Source organism: Jaculus jaculus, chromosome 15 (assembly GCF_020740685.1).
Source record: "Jaculus jaculus isolate mJacJac1 chromosome 15, mJacJac1.mat.Y.cur, whole genome shotgun sequence".
Lineage (NCBI taxonomy): Eukaryota > Metazoa > Chordata > Mammalia > Rodentia > Dipodidae > Jaculus > Jaculus jaculus.
In genome coordinates, this window is record NC_059116.1 from 74810358 (window position 1) to 74836389 (window position 26032).

At 46.7% G+C, this 26032-nt stretch overlaps 1 protein-coding gene across 1 annotated transcript in view; it reads left to right on the top strand.

Annotated features, from left to right (window-relative positions):
* Il15ra (interleukin 15 receptor subunit alpha) overlaps nt 1-26032 on the top strand; it is a 38368-nt gene that overhangs the window by 10244 nt on the left and 2092 nt on the right. Inside the window, exons 2-6 of the mRNA XM_045134768.1 lie at nt 5044-5238; nt 12619-12717; nt 15888-16070; nt 16573-16605; nt 23385-23463. Coding sequence (XP_044990703.1) covers nt 5044-5238; nt 12619-12717; nt 15888-16070; nt 16573-16605; nt 23385-23463 — 589 coding nt within the window. The remainder of the gene's footprint in view (nt 1-5043; nt 5239-12618; nt 12718-15887; nt 16071-16572; nt 16606-23384; nt 23464-26032) is intronic.

A 26032-nucleotide genomic window follows, 5' to 3' on the forward strand; every position in this document is an offset into this window, starting at 1 on the left:
CCTTTATTGTGATTGGCTATGTGTGTTTGAGGAACTTAAGCAATTTGTCTTATGACTATAGAAATGGATGGCATAAGCAATTTGTGATCTTTTTTCAGTAACTGTTAAATTCTTATTTAAACCTTGCTGGGAAACAGAAACTTAGGCCTACTGGTGACTCTGAAGCCTGTCATGGCGTCCCTGTGGTTCCTGAGTCCTTCATACTTACTGACAGATCACGGGGACCCCTGAGCAGCCACACCACAGGAAAGTCTCACTTCCCTGTGGCCACCTCTAGAAGCTCCTTGTCCCTGTCCAGGAGTGTGAGACCACAGAGCAGCCCTTTAGTGGGGGTCACTACATCAGAATTACCCCTGCGGATGCTCCTCCCTTAGGCTCCGGCTGAGAACTTACTTACAGAGCATAAGACCCCAAAGCAGCCCTCCAGTGGGGCTCACTAGATCAGGATTAGCCCCGGGGACGCTGCTCTCTCAGCCGCGGGGTGAGGGCTTACTCTCACAGCATGGCGACTCCAGAGACACCACCTCAGTGGAGCTCTTTGTTCCCAGATCTTTTACTCTCTATATGCCCTATCTCCCCCGAGGCCTCAAGACCCTGTGCTTTACTGTATGCAGCTGGCACAGGGGGCACCTGACTCTCCGGTGGGCTCTGATGACCCGCCCCACGCCTTCTCTTGTGAGTTGGCCCAGCTGCTTTTGATAAGGTTGGCAATGGTTGTCTACCCCTTTCAACCCAGAGGCGTCTTCTGCACCACACCCCACCCTTCCTGCGGCTCTTACGTTCCTCCCGCCCTCTCTTCTGCATGCTCCTTGAGCCTTGGAGGGACTGATGTGTCTATTGTGCGTCTAGGTCAAAGCACTGGGCCGCTGTGTCACACGACCAGACAATCTCAGGAACTTGTCCAGTTGAGTCTTTCCATCAGCAACCAGTGTGAACTGTAAGAAATCCTCCTCCGTGGCCAAGGCAGACAGCATCAGTAACAGTAGCAAGAGTCTATGGGTGCAAGCGTCGATGTTCAGCAAACAGTTCAACAGGACCACCACATCCAGCTAACAAAACAAAAGCAGCGGCCTCCCCACTCAGGCCTATGATCTGCTCAGCTACATGCTGTTGACCAGGTTTATGGTACCAGACATGAATTCCATCCTATGGAGTGAGCCTTAAGTCCAATCAAAAAGTTGTTGGAATAGGTTGATATTGTATATATGTAAGTACAATGATTGAGATGGGGAGGTAATATGATGGAGAATGGAATTTCAAAGGGGAAAGTGGGGAGGGAGGGAGGGAATTACCATGGGATATTTTTTTATAATCATAGAAAATGTTAATAAAATTTTTTTAAAGTTGTCGGAGAGATGGATCAGTGGTCAAGGTACTTGCTTGCAAAGCCTAAGGACTAGGGTTTGATTCCCCGATACCCATGTAAAGCCAGAGGCACAAGGTGGTACATATGTCTGGAGTTCGTTTGCAGTGGCTGGAGGCCCTGGAGTGCCCACCCTCTCTTTCTCTCTCTCTCTGTCCCTCTCTCTCTCTTGTAAACAAATAAATCATCAAATTATTTTTTAAGTTGTTGGCTGTACGCACAACAGTTGTACCACTATTGCAATAGCAGGCGCATCTTGCCTGGCATGTTGGTACTGTGTCACACGGGGCCCACAGCCGAGGGGGGCTGTTGATGAGGGTGGAGTGCTGTGTAGCACATTCCTCCCAACGGAGGACAAAGGAGGCTCTGGGGTTTAGGGAGCCAAGTCTGAGAGATCTGACATTTAAAGGTCACACAACCACTCCCCAAAGTTACCTTAGCTAGAAATTGAAAAATCCCTTCCTGGGGGTGAGGAGGGTGAGGAAAGAAATTCCAGAGACTCAGAAGTCCACAAGTCTGGGAAAGGGTTGCAAGACCCGGCCCTAAGGCTATATAAAGGGGAAACAACTGCTCAGAGCGGAGACTGTAGGACGAGCTGCCGTGTGCTCCAGAGATGCAGCCTCCGGGCGTCACTGTGCCGAGAGGGTTTTCTGTGCCGCAGCTGCCCTGGAGAGGAAGCAGCTGCCAGGTCATCGTCTGGGACGGGACGGGCCTTCTCGTGCTGTGGTTGTCTTTGAGTCACCTAGTGCTTCTGAAAGCAACCCCTCACCCTGCGCTATAAGTAACCCCAGCAAACTCATGGGTTCTCCAAACTGGTTTTGATGCAATCATCACTTGATCTATCGTCTGTGCCCTGTCTGGGGAGAAGACGTGTTTGTGTCACCCCAGGTGAAAAGATTCCCCAGGACACTAGCAGGCGGAAGTCACTGGGGGCGGATTTACATTGCAGCCCAGAGGTGTGTAGAGGTTTGAGTTCAGACCGGGTCCTGCTTGCTGCTGTCGGGTGTTTCTGGCTGCTGGTGGGTTTTCTCTCTACTTGGCAGAATGGAAGCAGCCTTTTCAGCCACTGATGAGACTTCCCCTGGATCTGTAAACTTGAAGTAACTCCTGTTCCTCCAGTAAACTGTGTCTGGTTTGGATGTTCATTCCAGCAATGTTGGATCTGTCTACTACAGGAGCCCTTCCTCTTTGAGCTGCCCTCTGCTTTCTGTTGGCCTTGAGGCAAACAGCCCCCTCTTCTGCACACATTCTCCAGCATGATGCTCTGCCTCATCGTGAGCCCAGAACAGAGCTCAGTGCCCCGAGCCAGGCCCTCTGAAACCACGAGCCAAAACAACTCCTTCCTTAAGTTGTTTTTGTCATGATATTTCGTTATAGAGAAAATAAAGGTATCTAACACACGCATACAAGAGGTATGTCTGTATAGATACACACACACACACACACACACATGTTGTAATTACATCAGACATCTCTAATCCTATTTCAGCACCATGGGGCGTCCAGCAATGAAGAATCTGGACGTTGTTTATTTTATGCATCAATAACACTTAGCTCCTATAGATTAGCAAAAAGAAGGATGGACTGGAGATGACTCAGTGGTTAAAAGTGCTTGCTTGCAAAGACCAAATCTGAACTGCTAACATGGCTGCTTTGCAAGGAATATACTAATTCTGGTATGGTAGGTCATAAGTGATTAATACTTCAAAGCCCCGAAATGATTTTATTTCTGGTTGTTTTGTTTTGTTTTTGTTTTTGTTTTTCTTAGTAGGGTTTCATTCTAACCCAGGCTGACCTGGAATTCACTATGTAGTCTCAGGCTGGCCTCGAACTCACGGCAATCCTCCTACCTCTGCCTCCGGAGTGCTGGGATTAAAGGCGTGTACCACCACACCCAGCTTGATTTTATTTCTTAATTCATGTACTGTATGTCCATAGCAAAAATAAAATGTAATATTTTTTTGCTAACTAACTAACTAAAAAAAGTATTTGCTTGCAAAGCCTGATGGCCTGGGCTTAATTCCCCAGGACCCATGTAAAGCTAGATGCACAAAGTGGCGCATGTGCCTGGAGTTCGTATGCAGAGGCAGAAGGCCCTGGAGCATCATACTTACCCTCTCTATATACGCAAAATAAATTAACAAATAAATAAGATTTTTTTTAAAGCCAGGCGTGGTGACACACACCTTTAATCCCAGCACTCAGGAGGCAGCGGCAGGAGGATTGCCGTGAGTTCGAGGCCAGCCTGAGACTACATAGTGAATTCCAGGTCAGCCTGGGTTAGAATGAAGCCCTACTAAGAAAAACAAAAACAAAAACAACCAAACATGAAATTAGAAGAGAGACTAATGGAGAGAGGGAGGGGATATGATGGAGAGCAGAGTTATGAAGGGAAAGTGAGGGAGGGGAGGGAAATATCATTGTTTATTGTCTTTAAGTATAGAAGTTGTCAATTAAAATACACACACATACACACACACACACATATATATATGAAAAAGAACCCATGTAGAGACTAACAGTTAGGGGCCCCTCCCGGCTGGGCCTGGGCCTGGGCCTGAGCCTGAGCCTGGGCCAAGCCAACCCAGGCCAGCCAAGGGAAAAACTCACCCACAGCTGGAAGTTCCCAAGTGATCACAGAAATCAAGAGCTAAGGTTTTTGGGGTTTGTTTTTGGGTGGGGGGGTTAAGTTCTGTTTTTGCAGGTTGTTTTGTCCTACAGTTAATTGTAAATAAACTGTCTGGATTCTGATTTTCTGTCTTCTCATTTCCCTGGGTCAGCAGTCCCCCTAAGTGCCCCTCGTTTTTCTTTTAATATTTAGAAGGTCAGTTATATTAATTTCATATTTCTGATTTTATTTATTTTATTTTATTTTATTTGTTTTTTGGTTTTTTGTGGTAGGGTCTCACTCTAGTCCAGGCTGACCTGGAATTCACTATGTAATCTCAGGGTGGCCTCGAACTCACAGCAATCCTCCTCCCTCTGCCTCCTGAGTGCTGGGATTAAAGGTGTGTGCCACCATGTCTGGCTCTGATTTTTATGTTACATTTAGATAAGGCTTAAGTAAACAATCAAAAACTCAAAAAAAAAAAAAAACAGATTGGTGAGAGGTAAAAAGCCAAGGGGGGGGGGAGGAGGACTGGCTCCTGCGTGGTGGTGGAAACCCACGTCCCTTGTCGTCAGGGAAGAGAGCTAGAGGGACAGGCAGGACGGGTCTCTCGGACCTTGGAAGACTTCCTAGGAATTTCAGTTTTTTATCCAAGCATGAAGTTATCAAATATTCATGTCTAATGATTATGCAGGTGGCCTTGTGGAAGTAGATCAAAGGTTCATGTTGGAGGGGACACACAGGACAACCACCTGGGAACTACTGTTTTGGGTCGGTAATAGCAGCGTGGCACTCCCAAACCATCCTGGTCTGGCGTGAAAAGGGCTGGGAAAATGGGTGACTCCCAGGTGTCTGGCTGGCTGGCTTTGAAAGGAAGCTCCCGAAAGACTTGGAGATGATGGCTTCCCTTCCTGAATACTGTCTACCTGCTTGGAACCTGAGGTTGGTCCCATGTGATCACTGAGACAAGCTGGGCCCTGGCTGTAAAGCTGTGTCCTCCTTCCCCCCAGTTCCCTGGGAAGTCATCTTACATGCCCGTGTTCTCACCTTTTTCCTGTTACTCACTTTGTAGGTACCACTTGCCCACCCCCCATATCTGTTGACTATGCAGACATCCAGGTCAAGAGTTACGAGGAGAACTCCAGAGAGAGGTATGTTTGTAATTTGGGTTTCAAGAGGAAAGCCGGCACATCCAGCCTGACTCAGTGTGTCCTTAACAAGACCACGAACACGGCCCACTGGACGACGCCCAATCTCAAGTGCATCAGTAAGTAGTGGTCCCGCTCTCCCTCCACCCGGCTTCGAAGGCCCAGCGGGGCAGAGCTGCAGGGGAGCTGGGCGAGCCCAGGACTCCTGTTGAGGGTCACGCGCCAGGGGGGCATCAGCAGCTCGCGGAGCGGCGGGAATGCCTTGGCCACTGGCGTCGTACAATCTCAGTTCAAATCCTGGCTGCACTTACCTACTCCACTTGCTGGTGTTGGGGCCTTGGAAGCCCTAAGCCTCTGGGAGCTCTGGCTGGTCACGAGCCTGACGTCCACACTGCGGGTGTAGGAGGATTAAATGGACTCTGGTAAATGCCAACTGTTAAGAGCAGTGACGCTTCTTTTGGGGTGACAACAGCAAGAGGACTGGCCGCAGAGCATTTTGGATTTCTCAAAGGAGCCAGGCTGGGCCGCGGGGAAACAAAGGAACTCCGCTCTGCTTGCTGGAACCCAGCACCCCTGTCTCAGCCGCGGGTCAGCAGCCACCCGCCGCTCGAGAGCGAAGGTGGAGACTACAGGAGCCACCGTTCGAGAAGCCACCGACGCCGGTCAAAGGCGGGGCGGGGCCGCCCTCCGCTAGCTGCGAGCGCGCCCTGGAACCGCGCGGGCGCGGGCGTGGCCGGCGGCGGGGGGACCTCGCCCGCGCACCCCGCATTCGCCGCTCCGCCCACCGGGCCGCGTCCTGACCCTCGAGATGAAACCGCGCAGAGGCGGGGAGGGGAGCCGGCAGCCCGCGGGGCGGGACCAGCGCCGGTCACGGGCGGCGTGGGCAGCGGTGGGAGGGAGGGGCTTCTCCACCCCTGGGAAACTCCACCACCGCCTGCCTCACTGTCAGCAAACAAGGGGGGCAAGCTTTATTTGGGTTTCTGGGTTCAGAGGGCCGCAGTCCGTCCTGGGCGGGGCGGGGCGGGGCAGGGCAGCGCTGAGCGGGGCAGGGCAGGACAGCGCAGGGCAGGGCAGCGCGGGGCAGCGCGGGGCAGCGCGGGGCAGGGCAGGGCAGGGCAGCGCAGGGCGGGGCAGCGCGGGGCAGCGCGGGGCAGGGCAGGGCAGGGCAGGGCAGCGCGGGGCAGCGCGGGGCAGGGCAGCGTGGGGCGGGGCAGGGCAGCGCGGGGCGGGGCAGGGCAGCGCGGGGCGGGGCAGGGCAGCGCCAGGCAGGGCAGCGCGGGGCGGGGCAGGGCAGCGCGGGGCAGGGCAGGGCAGCGCGGGGCAGGGCAGCGCGGGGCAGGGCAGGGCAGCGCGGGGGCAGGGCAGGGCAGTGCCGAGCGGGGCAGGGCGGCGCGGGGCGGGGCAGCGCAGTGCACGGTGTCACAAGGGGTGCCCAGACGCAGAGGGCAAGCGGAGTCAGGCGCTGCACCTACTGCGGCCTTCCTTTCGCCTGCGTCACGAGGCTGCAGGCTGGACGCAGGCCACAAGCTGGGGGACAAGCATTCCCAACGCGCTGCAGGGGGTAGTCCGCTGGGACCCCGGACCGCAACGTGTCCTCACAACTCCACAGGACCCACAGAGAAAGCAGCTCTCGGAAAAGGACCAGAAAGAAAGAATCTGGCCTCAGAATGTCAGAGCCCACACACCAGAGGAACCTTTACGTTTAATCAGGCCCTGACCATTTGACCACTAATAACTCCCTTTATGGTTTTTCCCAGCCGCTTGTGCATTGATTTTTATCCCCAAACAAATGAACTGTTATCGAGAGATACCTTTTTTCCCCATGAAAAACCTATATAATAAAATTGAGTTGATATCATAGATGTCATTCCAGGAGAAAAAAAAATTGTGAGAGGCTCATTTTCCTCCTGATGTGGCCGCTAAGAACCCCCCCCCACCTCGCCCATGTTCATGTAAACACCCCCCCCTCCGCCCAGCCAAGATGACTTTATCCAGCAAAGCTATCCATCCTAATTGACAGAGAAATAAGAACATTCCACAACAGCAGCAGGCTAAAGGAATGTATGGCAACTAAACCAGCTTTACAGAAAATACTTGAAAGGATCCTCCATGCTGAAGAGAAAGAAAAGCACACATATAAGTAAACAGAAAAAATAAATAAATAAACTGTACTCAAATGATAGTTAATACAAAAGGGTAAAGGAAAAACAGGAAGAACTACAAAACAAGAATAGCAAAAACAAATACACACCTTTCAATAATAACTCTTAATATCATCAGCCCCATGCCCCAACCAAAAGACACAGAAACATGATCCTTCTCTTTGTTGACTCCAAGAAACACAACATTCCATAAAAGATGAACACGATCTTAGTGTGAAAGGATGGATAACAGTATTTGAAGCAAATAGGCCTAGAAAATAAGCAGGTGTCACTATCCTAATATCTGACAGGGTAGACTTCAAACCAACATTAGTTAAGAAAGATAAAGAAAGTCATTTTATACTGATTAAAGGAACCCTCCAACAGGAGGACATTACAATCCTAAAAATATATGCACCTAACATGAGGGCTACCAATTTCATCAAGCAAGCACTATTAGACTTAAGGTCACAGATAACAAGCACACTTGTAGTGTGTGGATTCAATACCCCACTCTCATCAATTGATGTCATCCTTACAAAAAATAAATGGAGTGACATCTGGATTAAATGAGGTCATAGAACAAATAGACCAAACAATTTTCAACAGAACATTCATTCTGTTCTGCAGAATACACATTTTTCTCAGCAGCACAGGGAAATTATCTAAAATAGACCATATATTAGGACACAAAGAAAATCTTAACAATTACAAAAAATTGAAATAATTCCTTGTACTCTAACTGACCATAATGGGATCAACTACAAATCAGTAATAAGAAAATTTACAGAGCATACACAAAGTCATGGAGACTAAACAGTACACTACTGAATGATAAATGGGTCATTGAAGAAATCAAACAGGAAATCAAAAAAATCCATAGAAGCAGATGGTAAAGAGAACACAACATACCAAAACCTTTGGGACACAATGAAGGCATTCCTAAGAGGGAAATTTATAGCTTTAAGTGCCTATATTAAGAAATTAGAGAGCCGGGCGTGGTGGCACACACCTTTAATCCCAGCACTCGGGAGGCAGAGGTAGGAGGATCGCCGTGAGTTCGAGGCCACCCTGAGACTACATAGTGAATTCCAGGTCAGCCTGAGCCAGAGTGAGACCCTACCTCAAAAAAAAAAAAAAAAAAAGAAATTAGAAAGGTCACAAGTAATCAGTTTAATGTTTCACCTGAAGGCCTTGGAAAAAGAACAAGGCAAACCAAAAATCAGTAGATAGGAAGGAATAATAAAGATTAGGGCAGAAATTAATGAAATAGAAACAAAAAAATACAAAGAATCAATGAGACAGTTGGTTCTTTGAAAGAATAAATAAGATGGATAAACTCTTATAAATATGACCAAAAGAAACATAAAAATGACAGAAATTAATAAGATTAGAGATGAAAATGGCACCATTACAACAGAGCACAAGGAAATTCAGAAAATCATAAGGACATACTTTAAGAATATATACTCAACTAAGTATGAAAACCTGAAAGAAATGGATGATTTCCTAGATTTAGATGAGCTACCAAAATTAAATCAAGATGAGATAAACCACTTAAATAAACCTATAACAAACATGGAGATCAAAGTAGTTATAAAAAAATTCTCTCTCAAATAAATAAATAAAAATAAACAAAAAAATATATTTTTAAAAAAGGGCTGGAGAGATGGCTTAGTGGTTAAGCGCTTGCCTGTGAAGCCTAAGGACCCTGGTTTGAGGCTCAATTCCCCAGGACCCATGTAAGCCAGATGCACAAGGTGGTGCATGCATCTGAAGTTCATTTGCAGTGGTTGGAGGCCCTAGCATGCCCATATTCATCCTCTCTCTCTCTCTCTCTCTCTCTCTCTCTCTCTCTCTCTCTCTCTCTCTCTCTCAAATAAATAAATAAACAAAAAATATATTTTTAAAAAATCTCCCAACTAAAAAAGTCCAGGCCCAGATGGATTCACTGGTGAAGTTTGTCAGACTTCCATAGAAAAATTAACACCAATGCTTCTCAAACTTTTCCATAAGATAGAAAAGGAAGGAATTCTACAAAACTCCTTTTATAAAGCCAGCATCATCCCAATACGAAAACCAGACAAAGACAGGACAAAAAAGAAAATTACAGACCAATCTCCCTCATGAACATAGATGCAAAAATTCTGAACAAAATATTGGCAAACAAAATACAAGAATATATCAAAAAGACAATTCACCCCAACCAAGTACACTTCATCCCTGAAATGCAGGGATGGTTCAACATAGGCAAATAGACAAATGTAATACACTATTTAAGTGGACTGGAGGACAAAAATCACATGATTATCTCAATAGATAGGCATTTGACAAAAACCTAACATCCCTTCATGGTAAAAGTCCTAAAGAAACTGGGAAAAGAAGGAACATGTCAACATAACAAAGGCTTTTTATGATAAGCCTACAGCAAACATAATGCTAAATGGGAAAAACTTGAAGCTTTTTCACTAAAATCAGGAACAAGACAAGGGTTCCACTGTCCCCACTTTTACTTAATATAGTACTGGAAGTCTTAGATGTAGCAATAAGGCAAGAGAAACACATAAAAGGAATAGAAATTGGAAAGAAAAAGATCAAATTATCATTATTTGCAGATGATATGATTCTATACATAAAGTACCCTAAAGACTCTACCAGCAAACTATTAGAGCTGATAAACACTTTTAGCAATGTTGCAGGACACATAATAAACACACAGAAATCAGTAGCCTTCCTATATATTAACAATGAACATGCCAAGGATGAAATCAGGAAAACACTCCCAGTCACAAATGCCTCAAAAGTAAAATAAAGTATTTTGGAAAAAAAAAAAAAAACCTACCCATGGACATGATGGATCTCTACAATGAAAACTTTAAAACACTCAGAAGACACTATGAAATAGAAAGACATCCCATGTTCTTGGATCGGAAGAACCAATATTGTGAAAATGTCAATCTTACCAAAAGCAATCTACACATTTAATGCAACCCCCAGCAAAATTCCAATGGCATTCATCAGAGAAATGGAAAAACAATCCTAAAATTCATTTGGAAGCAAAAAAAAAAAAATCCAAAACAATATTGAGCAACAAAAATAAGGCTGGTAGCATTAACATACTTGATTTTTAGATATAGTACAGAACCACAGTAACAAAAACAGCATGGTATGGGCACATAAACAGACTTGTGGACCAATGAAACAGACTAGAGGACCCAGATATAAGTCTGGGAAGCTACAGCCATCAGATTTGTGGCCAAAAAACGGCCAAAATTATTCACTGGAGGAAAGAAGGCCTCTTTAAAAAATGGTGCTGGGAAAGCTGGATATTTATATGTAGATAGATGAAAATAGATCCCTGGGCCAGGCATGGTGGCACACAGCTTTAATCCCAGCACTCGGGAGGCAGAGGTAGGAGGATCCCCATGAGTTCCAGGCCACCCTGAGACTACATAATGAATTCCAGGTCAGCCTGACCTAGAGTGCAACCCTACCTTGAAAAACCAAGAAAAAAATAAAAATAAAAATAAAAATAGATCCCTATCTGTCTCCATGAACAAAAATTAAATCCAAATGGGTGAAAGACCTTAATATCATACCTGAAACTCTGAAACTGCTAGAGGCAAAAGTAAGGGAAATACTCCAACACACTGGCCTAGGCAACAACTTTCTGAATAAAACCCCAGTTGCTAAGGAAACAAAACCACTAATCAACCACTGGGACCTCATGAAATTTTAAAGCTTTTGTACAGCAAAGGACACTGTGAATAGAACAAAGAGATAACCTACCAAATGGGAGAAAAAAATCTTTGCCGGCTATACATCTGACAGAGGATTAATATCCAGAATATACAAAGAACTCAAAAAGCTAAATAATAAATTGAATGACCCAATTTAAAAATGGGCTATGGAACTAAACAGAGAGTTCTCAAAGGAAGAAATGCAGATGGCCTATACATGGCTAAAAAAAGTGTTCTACATTCTTAGCCATCAGGGAAATGCAAGTTAAAACTGCTTTGAGATTCCATCTCACTCCTGTGAAAATGGCTATCATCAAGAAAATAAATGACTAATAAATGCTGGTATTGTATATATGTAAATAGATAAACATATTACTGGGGGTGGAATAGCCTAAGTGAAATCAGGAGAGGAGAGTGAGCAAAAGAAGGATGGGGGAGGGTTAATCAAATTTAAGATGGTATGAATAAGCTATATGGAAACCTACATTTTTGGATAATGGCGCACCCAGAAGTCATAGTTACTAGACAAATTTCAGTGCCAGGGATGGGATACCTTCCAGTGAGTTCTTGGCCATGGAGGTCCCTGATGCCCACAAAACATTACAGGCCATTGTTAAGCAGGCATAGATGGTAAGGCCCTATTGCTGAAGACTTCACATGTTTGGGCTGCGAGGTCATTGAGAACTCAAGCTGGAGCTGAGCTGAAAGCCTCCTCCATGTAGAACAGCTGACAGAAATCTGAAAGAAGCTACACTGCATGCCGTTCTATGGGAGACAGAAGTCATCAGTGGAGATAAACAGTGGGCACTGCAAGCCCCTGGCCAGCCTGGCCAAATGAGCCAGAGGTGCCATAGTGGCATGTCTGCTATGGGAGAAACCATCCATCCTCTACTTGGACTGGAGGCCCGCTCCACGGGAGAGAATGCATCCCTGATACTGAAAACCCATGACAGGGGAGTCATGAGCCCCAGGGGGGTAGCGCCAGCTGCTGTCTGGCTAAATGCATAGATTACACTCACCAAACTGCCCAGTAAGCACTTCTCTTAATGTTCATAGCTATATATTAATGCCACTCTCACTTTTGGTTAGAGAAGCTTCTGTTTTCAGATGTGGTGACCGCTGGGATGACTCGAAAGGCACCATGGTGTTGACAAGAAGTGGCAGAGGAGTGTTCTGCACTGAAACACCTCTATTATACCCTCCAAGGCTCAGGGTCCATTGTGGAAGAGATAGCAGAAAGGATGTAAGAGCCAAAGGCAGGGTAGGACTGTTTACAATGCACTCTTCCAACTCTTCCAGACAGAAAATGGCCTAGATATCCAAGACCTTACAATGCCTTGTACTACCTACACAGGACCCTCATAATATGAGAAAAAGATGATGACATCAAAATAAAACAGAGACTAATTGAGAGGGGGAGGGGATTTGATGGATAGTGGTTTTGTGAAGGGGAAAGTGGAGAATGGAATTATGATGGTTTATTGTCTATAATTATGGAAGTTGTCAATAAAAAAGTTTTAAAAATATGTATTAATGGCTTTTAGTTGTAGCTGGTTCTGAAAACATCCCAGAGTCCACCCTCAGAATCATAAATGTTATGTGATTATCCTATCTCTAGGAGACCCCTCTCTGGCTCATCAAAGACCACTGCCGCCTTTGACAGGGCTGACAACAAGAGTGACCCCGCAGACCCAGAGCTCCTCCCCTCCTGGAAAAGGTAGGAATATTGGAAAAATTTTAAAGACCACCATTTAGGACTCCTTCCCCCATATGATCTTCTGCACTGCAACCCGTGGTGATAAAACTTATTTTTTTTATTTTGTTTATTTTTATTTATTTATTTGAGAGCAACAGACAGAGGGAGAAAGAGGCAGACAGAGAGAGAATGGGCGCACCAGGGTCTCCAGCCACTGCAAATGAACTCCAGACGCGTGCGCCCCCTTGTGCATCTGGCTAACGTGGGTCCTGGGGAATGGAGCCTTGAACCAGGGTCCTTAGGCTTCACAGGCAAGTGCTTAACCGCTAAGCCATCTCTCCAGCCCAATAAAACTTTTTATTAATGTGAAGATAGAGTTTGCAGTGGGGGCTGGGAGCTGGCTCAGTGAGAAAAGTGATGGCCACCACGCAGGCATGAGAAGCAGAGTTCTGGTATCCAGCATGCACATAAAACACTGGGCATGTGCTGTGCTCCTGCGATCCCAACGATGGCAGGCAGAGACAAGTGGATCCTTAGGCTTGTTGAATTTGTGATCTCTAGGCTCAGTGAGATCCTGTCTGAAAGAAACAAGGTGGAAAAAATAAGGTGGGGAGCTGGTGAAGAAGACACACATACATACATGTGTGCCCCACATGAATATGCATGATGTGCATACACATGCCAATAAATATTAAATGTAAATGTAGGGCTGGAGAGATGGCTCAGTGGTTAAGGTGCTTGCCTGCAAAGCCTAACAACCGAAGTTCTCTTCTCCAGTCCCCACATAAACCCAGATGCACAAAGTGGCTCATGCATCTGGAGTTTGTTTGCAGAGATTAGAGGCTCTAGCGTGCCCGTGCCCTTTCTCTCTCTCTCTCTCTCTCTCTCTCTCTCTCTCTCTCTCCTTGCAAATAAATAAATGAATATATTAAACTAAATGTATAGTGACCTAATTTTTCAAGTTAAAGTTATTCGATGTCCAGGTTTCATATGTGCACATGGTTTAGAATCCACTATTACTCTATCCGACCATATTTAGTTGTAGATACTTCTCCTTGTCAAGAACTGGAAGGGTCTGAGATTTAACGGCAGTTGCTTGTTGTCCTCCCTCAGTGTCATGGGTGGTGACACTCGGGGGGGGGGGGGAGATAGGGTGACAGAGGGCTGGCTGTACACGGTGCACCGCAGCAGGAGAATGCTTGCATGAACCACTGGTCTCGCAGGCGCACGGAGCACCAGGATGAGCCTGGCCACACGCGCAGGCTTCACGGCGCTCAGGAGACGTGCATGGTCTGTAGTGGGCAGCAAACATGCCTGCCCTTTGCTCCAGAGGGAAGTGCTTTCTGTGTGCCAAGCCACTAGCTGTACACGTGTCCTCGGTGAGATGTGAAGCGATGTGAGGGACCCAGGCAGAGATGTCTCCTTCAGTCCTCCTCACTGGCAAGTTAACACTGATGCCATAGTACAGAAGTATTCACGGCTCTTCCTCGCTCCCTCCATCCCTTCCTCCCTCCCTTCACTCCTTTTTTGAGACTGGGTCTCACAATGTAACACATGCTAGCCTTGAGCTTAAAGCTGTCCTGCCTCAGCCTCCAGAGTGCTGGGATTTTAAGCATGTGCCACCACACCCAGCTCAGTTCTGCATTTCAATGAAAAGGTAAGTAATCTTCAAGCTCAAAGTCTTCAGCACATTTTCAGTGTTAAGAACATTTTAGGATCTGCCGGGCGTGGTGGCGCATGCCTTTAATCCCAGCACTCAGGAGGCAGAGGTAGGAGGATCACCGTGAGTTCGAGGCCACCCTGAGAATACAGAGTGAGTTCCAGGTCAGCCTGGGCTAGAGTGAGACCCTGCCCCAAGACACCAAAATAGAACATTTTAAATCTTAAATGCCTAATGCCTTGAGATAATGTGGCCTCCATCCTATGACACTTATTCTACATTTAAGTCTTGGCTTTTCAGTGCCACAGCACAGTCTGTGGTTCCCTCTGTCCCTTTGTCCCTCCTCTCCTCCTTCTACCCCAGGGGAGGCAGCTGTATTTTCACTCACTCTGATTGGCTCAGTCACTCATGCCTTCCCACGCTGGTTCTCAACCTCAGTGTACAGTGAAATCGCTAAAGAACGACAACTGGCCTGAGAAGCACAGTGAGAAATCCTCTCCAAAAAAGTGGGGCTGGAGAGATGGCTTAGCGGATAAGCACTTGCCTGTGAAGCCTAAGGACCCGGTTCGAGGCTCGATTCCCCAGGACCCACGTTAGTTAGATGCACAAGGGGGTGCACACGTCTGGAGTTTGTTTGCAGTGGCTGGAGGTCCTGGCATGCCCATTCTCTCTCTATCTGCCTTTGTCTCTCTCAAATAAATAAATTTTTAAAAATAAACAAAAAAAATTTTTTAAAACCCTGGCATGGTGGCATATACTTGTAATCCCAGCACTAGGGCCAGAGAGACAGGGGTATCCTTGGGGTTGGCTGGCCAGCCAGTCCAGCCTCCTTGGTGAGTTCCAGGCTAGTGAGAAACCCTGTCTCCGAAAAAAGGTGGATGGTGCCTGAGGAACCACACCCAGGGTCCATACGCTCACACTTTCTCACATGTACCTGCCCAGGCATGAATACACACACACACACACACACACACACAACGTGAAAAGGAAATCTCGCAGCCCAGCTGCCTTTCACAGATAGTCCCACTCGTATTTTGGAACCAAGTTGTTGGAAAGCAGCTGGATCCGCCGCAGTTTTTCTTCATATGCGGTACAATGACTAGCCATATTCTTTTTATTTATTTATTTATTTATTATTTATTTATTTATTTATTTGAGAGCGACAGACACAGAGAGAAAGATAGAGGGAGAGAGAGAGAGAGAATGGGCGCCCCAGGGCTTCCAGCCTCTGCAAACGAGCTCCAGACGCGTGCGCCCCCTTGTGCATCTGGCTAACGTGGGACCTGGGGAACCGAGCCTCGAACCGGGGTCCTTAGGCTTCACAGGAAGCGCTTAACCGCTAAGCCATCTCTCCAGCCCTAGCCATATTCTTTAATGTTCTCCCAAGTCCTATGGTCCAGTGGTTGGCATGTGCCACCCACAGAAGGGCCAGTTTGCTAAGCGCAGGATGGCTAGCGCAAGCGCACTAGCGCAGGCCCTGTGTCCATGCCCTGGTACGAGTCTCCATGTCTGCGTTTTGGGGTTCCTACAGGGCCAGCAGTGTTACCTCCCAGGCCAGACCCCACAGTGGCCACAGAGACTGCTGTTGTACCAGACTCCCGGCTGACACCGTCCCCGTCACCCGTCACAGGAGTAAACAGTCACCCGTCCTCCCCAACGCGGACGAGAGCACGGAGCCCGGAGCTCACGGCCTCCCCGGCCCTCAAGGCGCCAGGTTAGCTGGAGCTCCTGAGAGCCGGCTGAGGTCCAGCGCGACCCCACCCAGCTCTGCCGCTCGGTCTCAAGGGGGGCTTGCGAGCTGGCCCTGCATCACCCCTGTGCTCCTTGTGCCAGCTGCCTCACCCCAGCAGGGCTGGCTGGGAGGGCAACCCCACCTCTCCCATGTAAAACAGCTTGGCCAGGACTGACTACGGTCTGTGCCCTCCCACTACGGGAGGGTGGTGGCAGTTCTGGGCACCGTAGAGTCATGTTCTGCGGGGTGGGGACGCGACGGGCAATCTGGACCTTCTGTGAGGTGTGGTGGATTCTTAGCGGTGGCCCAGCACCTCAGCGACTTAACCATGCCTGCTGTTTGCCAAGACCAGTTTGGTTATGCCAGCTGTGCCTCTTCTATGATTCTAAGATGGGTGCCAAGCTGTTCGTTATCTAGGTTTGTGAGAAGCTGGTGAGCATCCTTATGGTGCCAGCCTGAATCAGCTGTCCTCTCTCCTCGGCAGGTGCTCATCCACACGGCTCCGGAAGGACCACTGGTAAGTGCTGCCCTTTGCTTTTTATGACCAGGGTGACTGCAGACAGAGCATGTGGCCCTGGCCTGGCCACTCTAGCATGATCACCAGTAGCAACCTTTCCCTCTCAGAAATGTCCCCAGCACATACCTAGAGAAATGAAATGCCTCATTTGTGGCATTCTTCATTTGGCATGACTACTTTTTTGTTTGTATGTTTGCTTTGTTTTTCAATGTAGTCTCGCTCTAGCCCAGGCTGACCTGGAATTCACTATGTAGTCTCAGGGTGGCCTTGAACTCACGGCAATACTCCTACTTCTGCCTCCCAAGTGCTGGGATTAAAGGTGTGCACCCCCACTCCCGGCTAACTACTTATTTTAATAGCAGGAGCTGCTAAGTCTCGCAGTAGGTTGATACACCCTAGAAAGGGATTTGTGGTTCTGCTGGTCACAGTTCTGCACAAGACTCCACTCCCGGGCAGGTCACGCTCCACAGGAGCTGCTGCTGCCACTTCCACAGGGACCTCTCATAGGCATCATGACAGACAGACAGATGGCCACACTTCTCCATTCAAAAAGCCTCTTTCTACATAGAAAAGATATGTTACTATTAAGGTTAAAAGAGAAAGAAAGAAAATGGCCAAGCAGGGCTGGAGAGATGGCTTAGTGGTTAAGGTGTCTGAAAAGCCAAAGGACTCAGGTTAGATTCCCATGTAAGCCAGATGCATAAGGGGACACATGCATCTGGAGTTCACTTGCAGTGGCTAGAGGCCCTGGCATGCCCATTCTCTCCCTCCCTCTCTCTCTCTCTCTCTCTCTCTCTCTCTCTCTCTCTCTCTCTCTTTTAAAATAAATAAATTTAGAAAAAGAAAAAGAAAATGGGCAAATGATGTAAGAAAGAAAATAGAAATGAGTTTGCAGGGCTGGAGAGATGGCTTAGCGGTTAAGCGCTTGCCTGTGAAGCCTAAGGAACCCGGTTCAAGGCTTGATTCCCCAGGACCCACATTAGCCAGATGCACAAGGAGGCGCACATGTCTAGAGTTTGTTTGCAGTGGCTGGAAGCCCTGGCGTGCCCATTCTCTCTCTCTCCCTCTATCTGTCTTTCTCTCTAAGTCTGTCACTCTCAAATAACTAAATAAAAAAAATGAACAAAAAATATTTAAAAATAATAATAATTTAAAAAAATATTTAAAAAAAAGATCTGTGCAAGGAGTTGTGGAAATACAAAGATTTTAAAAGAAACTTTAGAGCGGAGGATCTGACTCAGTAGATAACTCCACACAGGAGTTAGGGTCCCCAGAACCCCCGTAAAGCAGGATGCCATCATGCACATCTACAATCCCAGTCCTCCTGTGGCAAGATGGGAGGCTGAGACTGGAGAATCCCAGAAGGTTATGGGCAGCAAATGAACTAGTGACAATGAGAGACCCTGCTTCAAACAAGGTGGAAACTGGGGGACTCACACCCAAAGTTGTTCTCTGACCTCCACACATGCACACGTGCACACACACACACACACACACACACACACACACACCAAAAAAACCCTTGACACTTTCCATGCATGAAGTACTGTTTCTTAAATATAGGCATATGAACAACTAACTACAAGAAAGGACAAATTGTCTGCAAAGAGATGAAAATGGGATCTTGGATTTTGCTGTTGTTTCGTTTTCTTGAGGTAGGGTCTCACTCTAGCCCAAGATGACCTGGAATTCACTATGTGGTCTCTGGCTGGGCTTGAATTCACAACTATCTTCCTACCTTCGATTAAAGGTGTACACCACCATGCCCAGCAGGATCTTGGTTTTCTAATCTGCTAATAAGGCATAAGTTGAAACAAGAACCATGCTAGTTTTCTAAAAGCATTTGGTACAATGTCTTCAAAGTATGTCACCTACCATTTATCCCAGCCACCAAATTGCCATGGGTGTGCCACATGGCAGATGCTCACTGAGTCCTTGGTCACATGTGAGTTGCTTTTTTCTGCAAGAACAAACAATCAGTTGTACTCATCTCTTAGGACAGTATTAAACAGTATTAACACAGCTCCATCACAGTGATTGCTCAGTAAATCAACTGATGTTAACCATCCTATTGATATTACCAATGTTCTAACATTTTTTTATTTTATCTTATTGGTTTTGGAGTTTTATGCCAAGGATGGAACCAAGGACCTCATATATGCTAGGCAACTGCTCCCTCACTGAGCTACATCCCTCACCCTGAGCTCCGTCCTTACTGTGTGCTTGGTACAGTAGGAGAGAGAACCATCTCAGGCTGGGAGCAGTGGGTGGATTCTCCTCCTTCAGCCTGTCTTCCTCTGACCGAGGCTCACAGCCCTGCACTCACATGGTTTTCATAATCCCCAAGTGCTGGCCCTGATCTTAGAGCCAGCATACGTGGTGGGCTGAAGTGGGAGGGGGCGTCCCTGGCCCTGTGTGGCCCCTGCACCACCATCAACGTTGATTTCATCTCCCTCCTCCCCCTTCTCCTCTATCCCACCAAATGTGGATCTTTCCTTTCCCTTCAGAAAGCAAAAAAAAAAAAATTTGATAGGTGACCTCTTAATTCCTTGTCTCAGGAATTATTTTTCTTTCTTTCTTTTTCTTTTAGGCTGGGTCATGCTTTGGCCCAGCTGACCTGGAACTCACTCAGTAGCCCAACCTGGCCTCCAACTCACAGCAGTCCTCCCGTCTCAGCCTCGTTGGTGCTGGGATTAAAGATGCCGGCCACCACACCTACCTACCTTGTCTCAGGAATTCTGATTTCAGTTTCTATTTCTTAAAATGTTATATTATTATTTATTTATTTGAGAGAGATTGGGAGGGAGAATATGGGCACACCAGGACCTCCAGACCCATGTGCACATGTGCCGCCCGGTCCTGGGGCACCGAGCTCGAGTCCTGGGGCTTTGCGGGCAAGCGCTTCATCCACTAGGCCCTCTCTCCAGCCCTGATTTCCATTTCTTGACCAACTTTGCTTGGATTTAATTTAAAGAGGCTATGGTTAAATCACCTAATACAAATGATGTTGTATTATAGGCCTAGGAGTCTCCTTTCCTGAACTTGATTCTACAGCCTTTACTCTCATTCAGAAAAAGAAACCAAACAGAAAGCAGCATTGTGAAAGTAAAACTGCCAATCACACCAGCTTACCTTTTCCAGTAAGTCACTCCACAAACAGTACATGGCTGAGCCAGCAAACAGACCCTGGACAAACGCCCGGGGATTTGTCCAGAGGTTACAGACTTGCAGACAAACCTGAGCCGCAGTCTGCCCAGAGATAACCAGCCGACCTTCTATCGTAGGCCACAAGAAGCCACGTGCTGGCTTGCCAGCCTGGGAAATGAAGCTAACTGTTCAGGCAGCTTGCAGCTCACACAGCTGGCGGTTCCCACGTCCTCACTTCTCCCTTCCTCGCTCTGTCCCCACCCCATTATCCCAAAGCTAGTACACCCCCCCACCCCCCCACCCCGGCCAAAGGCCACCCAGTGTGCACTCTTACTTCCGGGATCATAGTGCCTTTGGCACCTGAAGCGTCAGCCTCTCAGGCCCGGTGCTTAGAATAAAGTCTGCTCTTTGCCGATGAGATTTCTAGCAATTTCTTTCTTTCAAGCTCACCTCAAATTTTTTTCCTTACAGTACCCACAGCCAAACCTTCTAGCCTATAGCTTACCATAGCCTATGTCTCTGCTAAAATTTTTCCTTTCATTTTTCTACTCATAGTGTTAAGTCTGCGAACTCAAAACATCTTTCCCCTGGGGTGATGAAAACATGCGACTTTTCACCTCAGCTAGGGCCCAGACTATGACGGGAAACTGGGTCACACAGAGATGGCACCAGAGAGAGAGAATCAGAAAATTTATTCATGGCAACATGGACTCTGGGGAGTAACTTCCAGAGCCTGAGTCCTGAGCTCCCACAGCTCTGGGTTTGTGGACAGTACAGCAGGAAGTCTCATTGTATAACTGGTGGGTTACAAGTTTCTAAGGTCACATCATTTTGGGACACAAACAGAAAATCCCTTAGCAACCAATTAGTGAGAAGAAAATACAAATGTTTGCCAGGCGTGGAGGCACACACCTTTAATCCCAGCACTCAGGTGGCAGAGGTAGGAGGATCACCATGAGTTCGAGGCCACCCTGAGACTACATAGAAACTTCCAGGTCAGCCTGGCCTACAGTGAGACCCTACCTTGGAAAAACCAAAAAAAGAAAATGCAAATATGGAACAGAAAGCTGTGTGTTCAGGGTGTTTGCGTCTAGGACTGCACTGACCAGATCACACACGTGCGACTGTATAGGTCAGGAGGAGAGTTGGGGTCGCTCTGTCTCCATGGCAAAACTTGTACGCTAGAAACTGTGGCCCCCTGCGGCGGCGCACGCTTTTAATCTCCACTTGGGAGGCCGAGGTAGGAGGATCGCTGTGAGTTCAGCGCCACCCGGAGACTGCACAGTGAATTCCAGGTCAGCCTGAGTACGGTGAGACCCTACCATGAAAAAGCAAAAAATAAAATAAAAATAGCAGCTGTGTTTTAGAGTACCACCTGGGCCTGGTTTCTTTGTTCAATTTCTTCTACCACATTCCTCCACTTTGGAAACTGAGTTCAAGACAACATACCAAAGAAAGATTAATCCAAAACCAAACTTTCTTCTTGCCCTCCCCTCAAGAAATGATTCAGTTTCTAACTAACATGATCTTGGAGAATGGGAGTCTAAGTTTCGGGTCTCTAAGACTTGATGTCCTAAATCAGAGCCCCTCTTTAGGAAAGATTTTTTTTTTTTCATGAGGTAGGGTCTCACTCTAGCTCAGGCTGACCTGGAATTCACTATGGAGTCTCAGGATGGCCTCAAACTCACGGCGATCCTCCTACCGCTGCCTCCCCAGTGCTGGGATTAAAGGCGTGCACCACCACGCCCAGCTTGAAATGGGATTTTAATATTTACCATGTGTACAGCTGGGAATCCCAGGTTTCCCCAGTCTTGTTCAGGAGAGAATATTTGGAGAACTCTGCTACACAATAAAACTAATTTTTCATGGTTTCTATTATTTCTTTTTCTTTTTTTTCCCAAGGTAGGGTCTTGCTCTAGTTCAGAGCTGACATGGAATTCACTCTGTACTCTCTCAGGATGGCCTCAAACTCCCAAGTGCTGGGATTAAAGGCATGTGCCATCACGCCTAGTTTCTGTTATTTCTTTTGCTACAATTAGCTATGCTTATTTTCACTTACTAAAAAGTTGTTTTCAGAAGCTAGAGAGATGGAGATATCTTGGCTTACCAATTGAGGCACATGCCTGCAAAGCCAAAGGACCCAGGTTCAATTCTCCAGAAGCCACATAAGCCAGATGCCAAGGTAGCACATGCATCTAGAGTTCATTTGCAGAGGCTGGAGGACCTGGCGTGCCCATTCTCTCTCTCAGTCCCTCCTCCCTCTTTCTCTCTCTTAAATAAAAAAAGGGGTTTTTTCAATTTTTAGAAAGTTGTTTTCTATAATTTTGCTGTTTATTCTGTGCCGTTATAAAAAGGAAGGCATGAGCTGGATGTGGTGGCACACACCTTTAATACCAGCACTCAGGAGGCAGAGGTAGGAGGCTCACCGTGAGTTTGAGGCCACCCTGAGACTACATAGTAAATTTCAGGTCAGCCTGGACTAGAGTGAAACCCTACCTCAAAAAACCAAAAAATAATAAATAAATAAATAAATATGATGACAAAAATAAATATTTAAGATTATGACCCACAAGTACTTTCTTTGTACTCAACATGCATGAAATTCAAGACTTTTCTGTGCATACACTTGTGAGTTTGGACTCATTCTCACCTCAGCCAGCTTTTAGTTTGGTTAGTTTTTTGTTTTGTTTTGTTATTGAGTCAGTCTTATGTAGCGCAGTCTGGCCTTGAACTCATTATCCAATTGCCTTAGCTTCCCAAATGCTGGGATTACAGGAGTGTGCCATCACACCTGGCTTCACCCACATTTTATCATTTGAGGTAATTATGGATACCTTTATACATTAATGAATGCCTGTTGTTTACATTTTTTTCTTTCCTTTTTTTTTTTTTTTTTTTTTTGAGGTAGGGTCTCACTCCAGCCCAGGCTGACCTGGAACTCCCTCTGTAGTACTAGGGTGGCCTTGAACTCACAAGAATTCTCTGAGCTCTACCTCCGGAGTACTGGGACTAAAGGGATGCACATCACACCTAGCTCACTGCATGATTCTTATTGTGTTTATTCTTTATTTATTTAATTAAGAATATACTTCGGTGGGCTAGAGAAGTTGCTTAGTGGTTAACACACTTGCCTGTGAAGCCTAAAGATCCAGGTTCAATTCTCCAAGTCCCATGTAATCCAGATGCACATGGTGGTACGTGCATCTGGAGTTCATTTGCAGTGGCTGGAGGCCCTGGTGCACCCGTTCTCCCATCACTTTTTCTGCCTCTTTCCCTTCCTCTGTCTTAAATATAATATAATATAATATAATATAATATAATATAATATAATATAATATAATATACTTTGGGGCTGGAGAGATGGCACCCCAGGCTCTTCAGCCAGGACAAGGACGTGTGGGTCGTGTGAGAACACCAGGAGGGGCTGGCACCAATGCTCTCAGCAGAAAGAGGGCATTCTTTCTGCCCAGGTGTGAACTAGGTCAAGTCGCATGGCCCCAGACATGTCAGCAATGGCATGCTGGATAGAAAGGTATCTGTGCTCTGCAAGAATGTGGATGACCATGAATTCTCCACTTCTTAGGAGGAGTCTCCGGTTGGCAGGGTTCCAGCTTAATTCTTTTCTTTTCCAGTTGTCATTTCCACATCTGTCATCGCAGTGCTTTGTGGAATGTGTGCTGTGTCTTTCCTGGCCTGGTACTTGAAGTCCAGGTGAGTGGTGGGGAGAATCACGGGACTAGATTCTGCCTTCCTACAAGAAATGGGCTTGATCCCACGATTCTAGAATCAAAGGGAGGATTCCTTTCCTGGCTATAGGCTCCCACACTCGGCCCCTTTTGTAGCAGCTCTGTGAGAGAAGCGAAGGAGCCGAGCTGAGCCAGGCCAGACTGAGCCCCCAAGAGGCCTTTACTCTGCACACACCCCTCAGACCAGGCCCCCCTGCAGGGCCCAGCCCGTCACCTTCCACACTGCGCATGCGGAGCTCTTGTGCAGACTCACCACATATGGGTATACACTGTCTTATACACACTCACATCAGCCTTTCTTCTGTAGTTCATTGCTAAAAATTTACTAGTTTATGGGCACATGTGTCTCTGTATCTTTGTATGCAAGCTAGGTCTTTTGCTGCTGCAAGCAAATGCCTATCTGGCTGTTTGGGTAGCTGGGCAATTGAACCTGTGCCAGCAGACTTGGCAAGCAAATGCCCTTAGCTGCTGAACCATCTCCTTAGCCCCAATTCTGTATTGCTAATAATTGAAATTCTGCATTTCAGCCTTTATGACAAGTTCCTCCCACTTGCTGACATTTCAATTTTTACAGTCATTTTGTTGTTGTTTTTTGAGGTAGGGTCTCACTCTAGCTGAGGCTGGCCTGGAATTCACTATGTAATCTCAGGATGGCCTTGAACTCACAGCGATCCTCCTACCTGTGCCTCCCAAGTGCTGGAATTAAAAGCGTGCCCCACCATGCCCAGCGTACAGTAGTCATTTTTAAATAATTGGGCTTTTTTTTTTTTTTTTTTTAAGGCAGGGTCTTGCTTTAGCCCAGGCTGACCTGGAATTCGTTATGTAGTTTCAAGCTGAGTTCAAACTCACAGCCATCCTTCTACCTCTGCTTCCCAAGTACTGGGATTAAAGGCATGCACCACCATGCCCAGTCTTACCTTGGATTTAGTACTGCTACAAATTAGTAACCAATTAATATGTTTATTAATTCCATATAGATATGGTTTCTCTAGATCTCTCCTAAGCATTATTGAATAAATGGGTATCACATTTCTTGAAACAAAATTTTCAGTTAGTAATCGTAAAATATCGCCCAATGTATGGGGGATGGAGGAGCAGAACCGTGAATTTAGAAAAGATTAACTCTTGATATTTTCCTATGCAGAAGTGGGCAAACTGCTCCTAAGAGTAGATCCTGAGAAGTGGGCGAGCTAACTCTTGAGCCCCCAGCCCAGGAGTGGGCTGGCTGCCTCTAGCAGCAGCCTGAGGGGAAAGGAGACTGAAGAGCAGTTTCATTTAACCCGGGAGCCCCTGCCGCCGCCACTGTCCTGACGCCACTGTGGGGTGGCCTCCGCTCTTTTACACAGGTGCTCAGGGGCTTATTTTATTGAACAATCAAAAACCAGTAATACATGAACAAGTAGGTCATTGTGTGAGCAAAGGGTAAGGCACTCTCAACTCTGGATGATCCTGAAGCATTTGTTGAAGGAAGGGATTTAGGGGTGTGACCTGCTGGACTCTGCTGATCCAGGACACACCAACACTCTAATAATCCACCTGTAGTCTTCAGCAGAATCAATGGGCCCTTAGTTATTGACCTTGTCATCAATGCTATGAACAGCACTTCTTCTTTTTTTATTTTTCAAGGTGGGGTCTCACTCTAGCCCAGGCTGACCTGGAATTCACTCTGTAGTCTCAGGGTGGCCTTGAAGTCATGGCGACCCTCCTGCCTCTGCCTCCCGCGTGCTGGTGTTACAGCATGATCGGCACTTCTTATGCACGTCTTGCTGTGAGTGGAGAGTCCAGTCAGGTCACTGAGGAAACAGGCAAAGAGCGTAGCTTAAGACAGTCAGCATCTCCAAACACTGCTTGTCAATGTTGTCACCTGTGCTGTTCTGAGCAAAGGTACACCAAGGCAGAGTTTCCTCCCTCCTCACATTGCTTTAAGCAGTTAGATGACATAGTTGTAAGATTAACTTTAGAGCAAGTTATAAGTAAGGAAGTTAGCATCTCACAGCAATAATCTCAGAAAAGTTGTTTGCAAGGTCCATAAGAAATATTCTCATAGTTCATTCCCATATTTCTTTTTTATCTTTATTTATTTATTTATTTATTTATTTATTTATTTATTTATTTGACAGAGAAAGAGGGAGGGAGAGAATGGGCACATCAGGGCCTCCAGCCACTGCAAACAAACTCCAGACTCATGCATCCCCTTGTGCATCTGCCTAATATGGGTCCTGAAGAATCGAACCTGAGTCCTTTGGCCTTGCAAGCAAATGCCTTAACCACTAAGCAATTCTCCAGCCCTCATTCCCATATTTCCTTCTCATCATTCTTTCCCACAGTGTGTTCTTAGAGTTCATTCCCATAAAATATCAACTAGTATATCAATATACACAGCATCTGACTTACACTAGGGAAGTACTTGCCAAGAATACACAAGGCCCGGAGTTCTATCACCAGCACTTAAAAAAATGAGCTTTCGGGCTGGAGAAATGGCTTAGTGGTTAAGCGCTTGCCTGTGAAGCCTAAGGACCCCGGTTCGAGGCTCG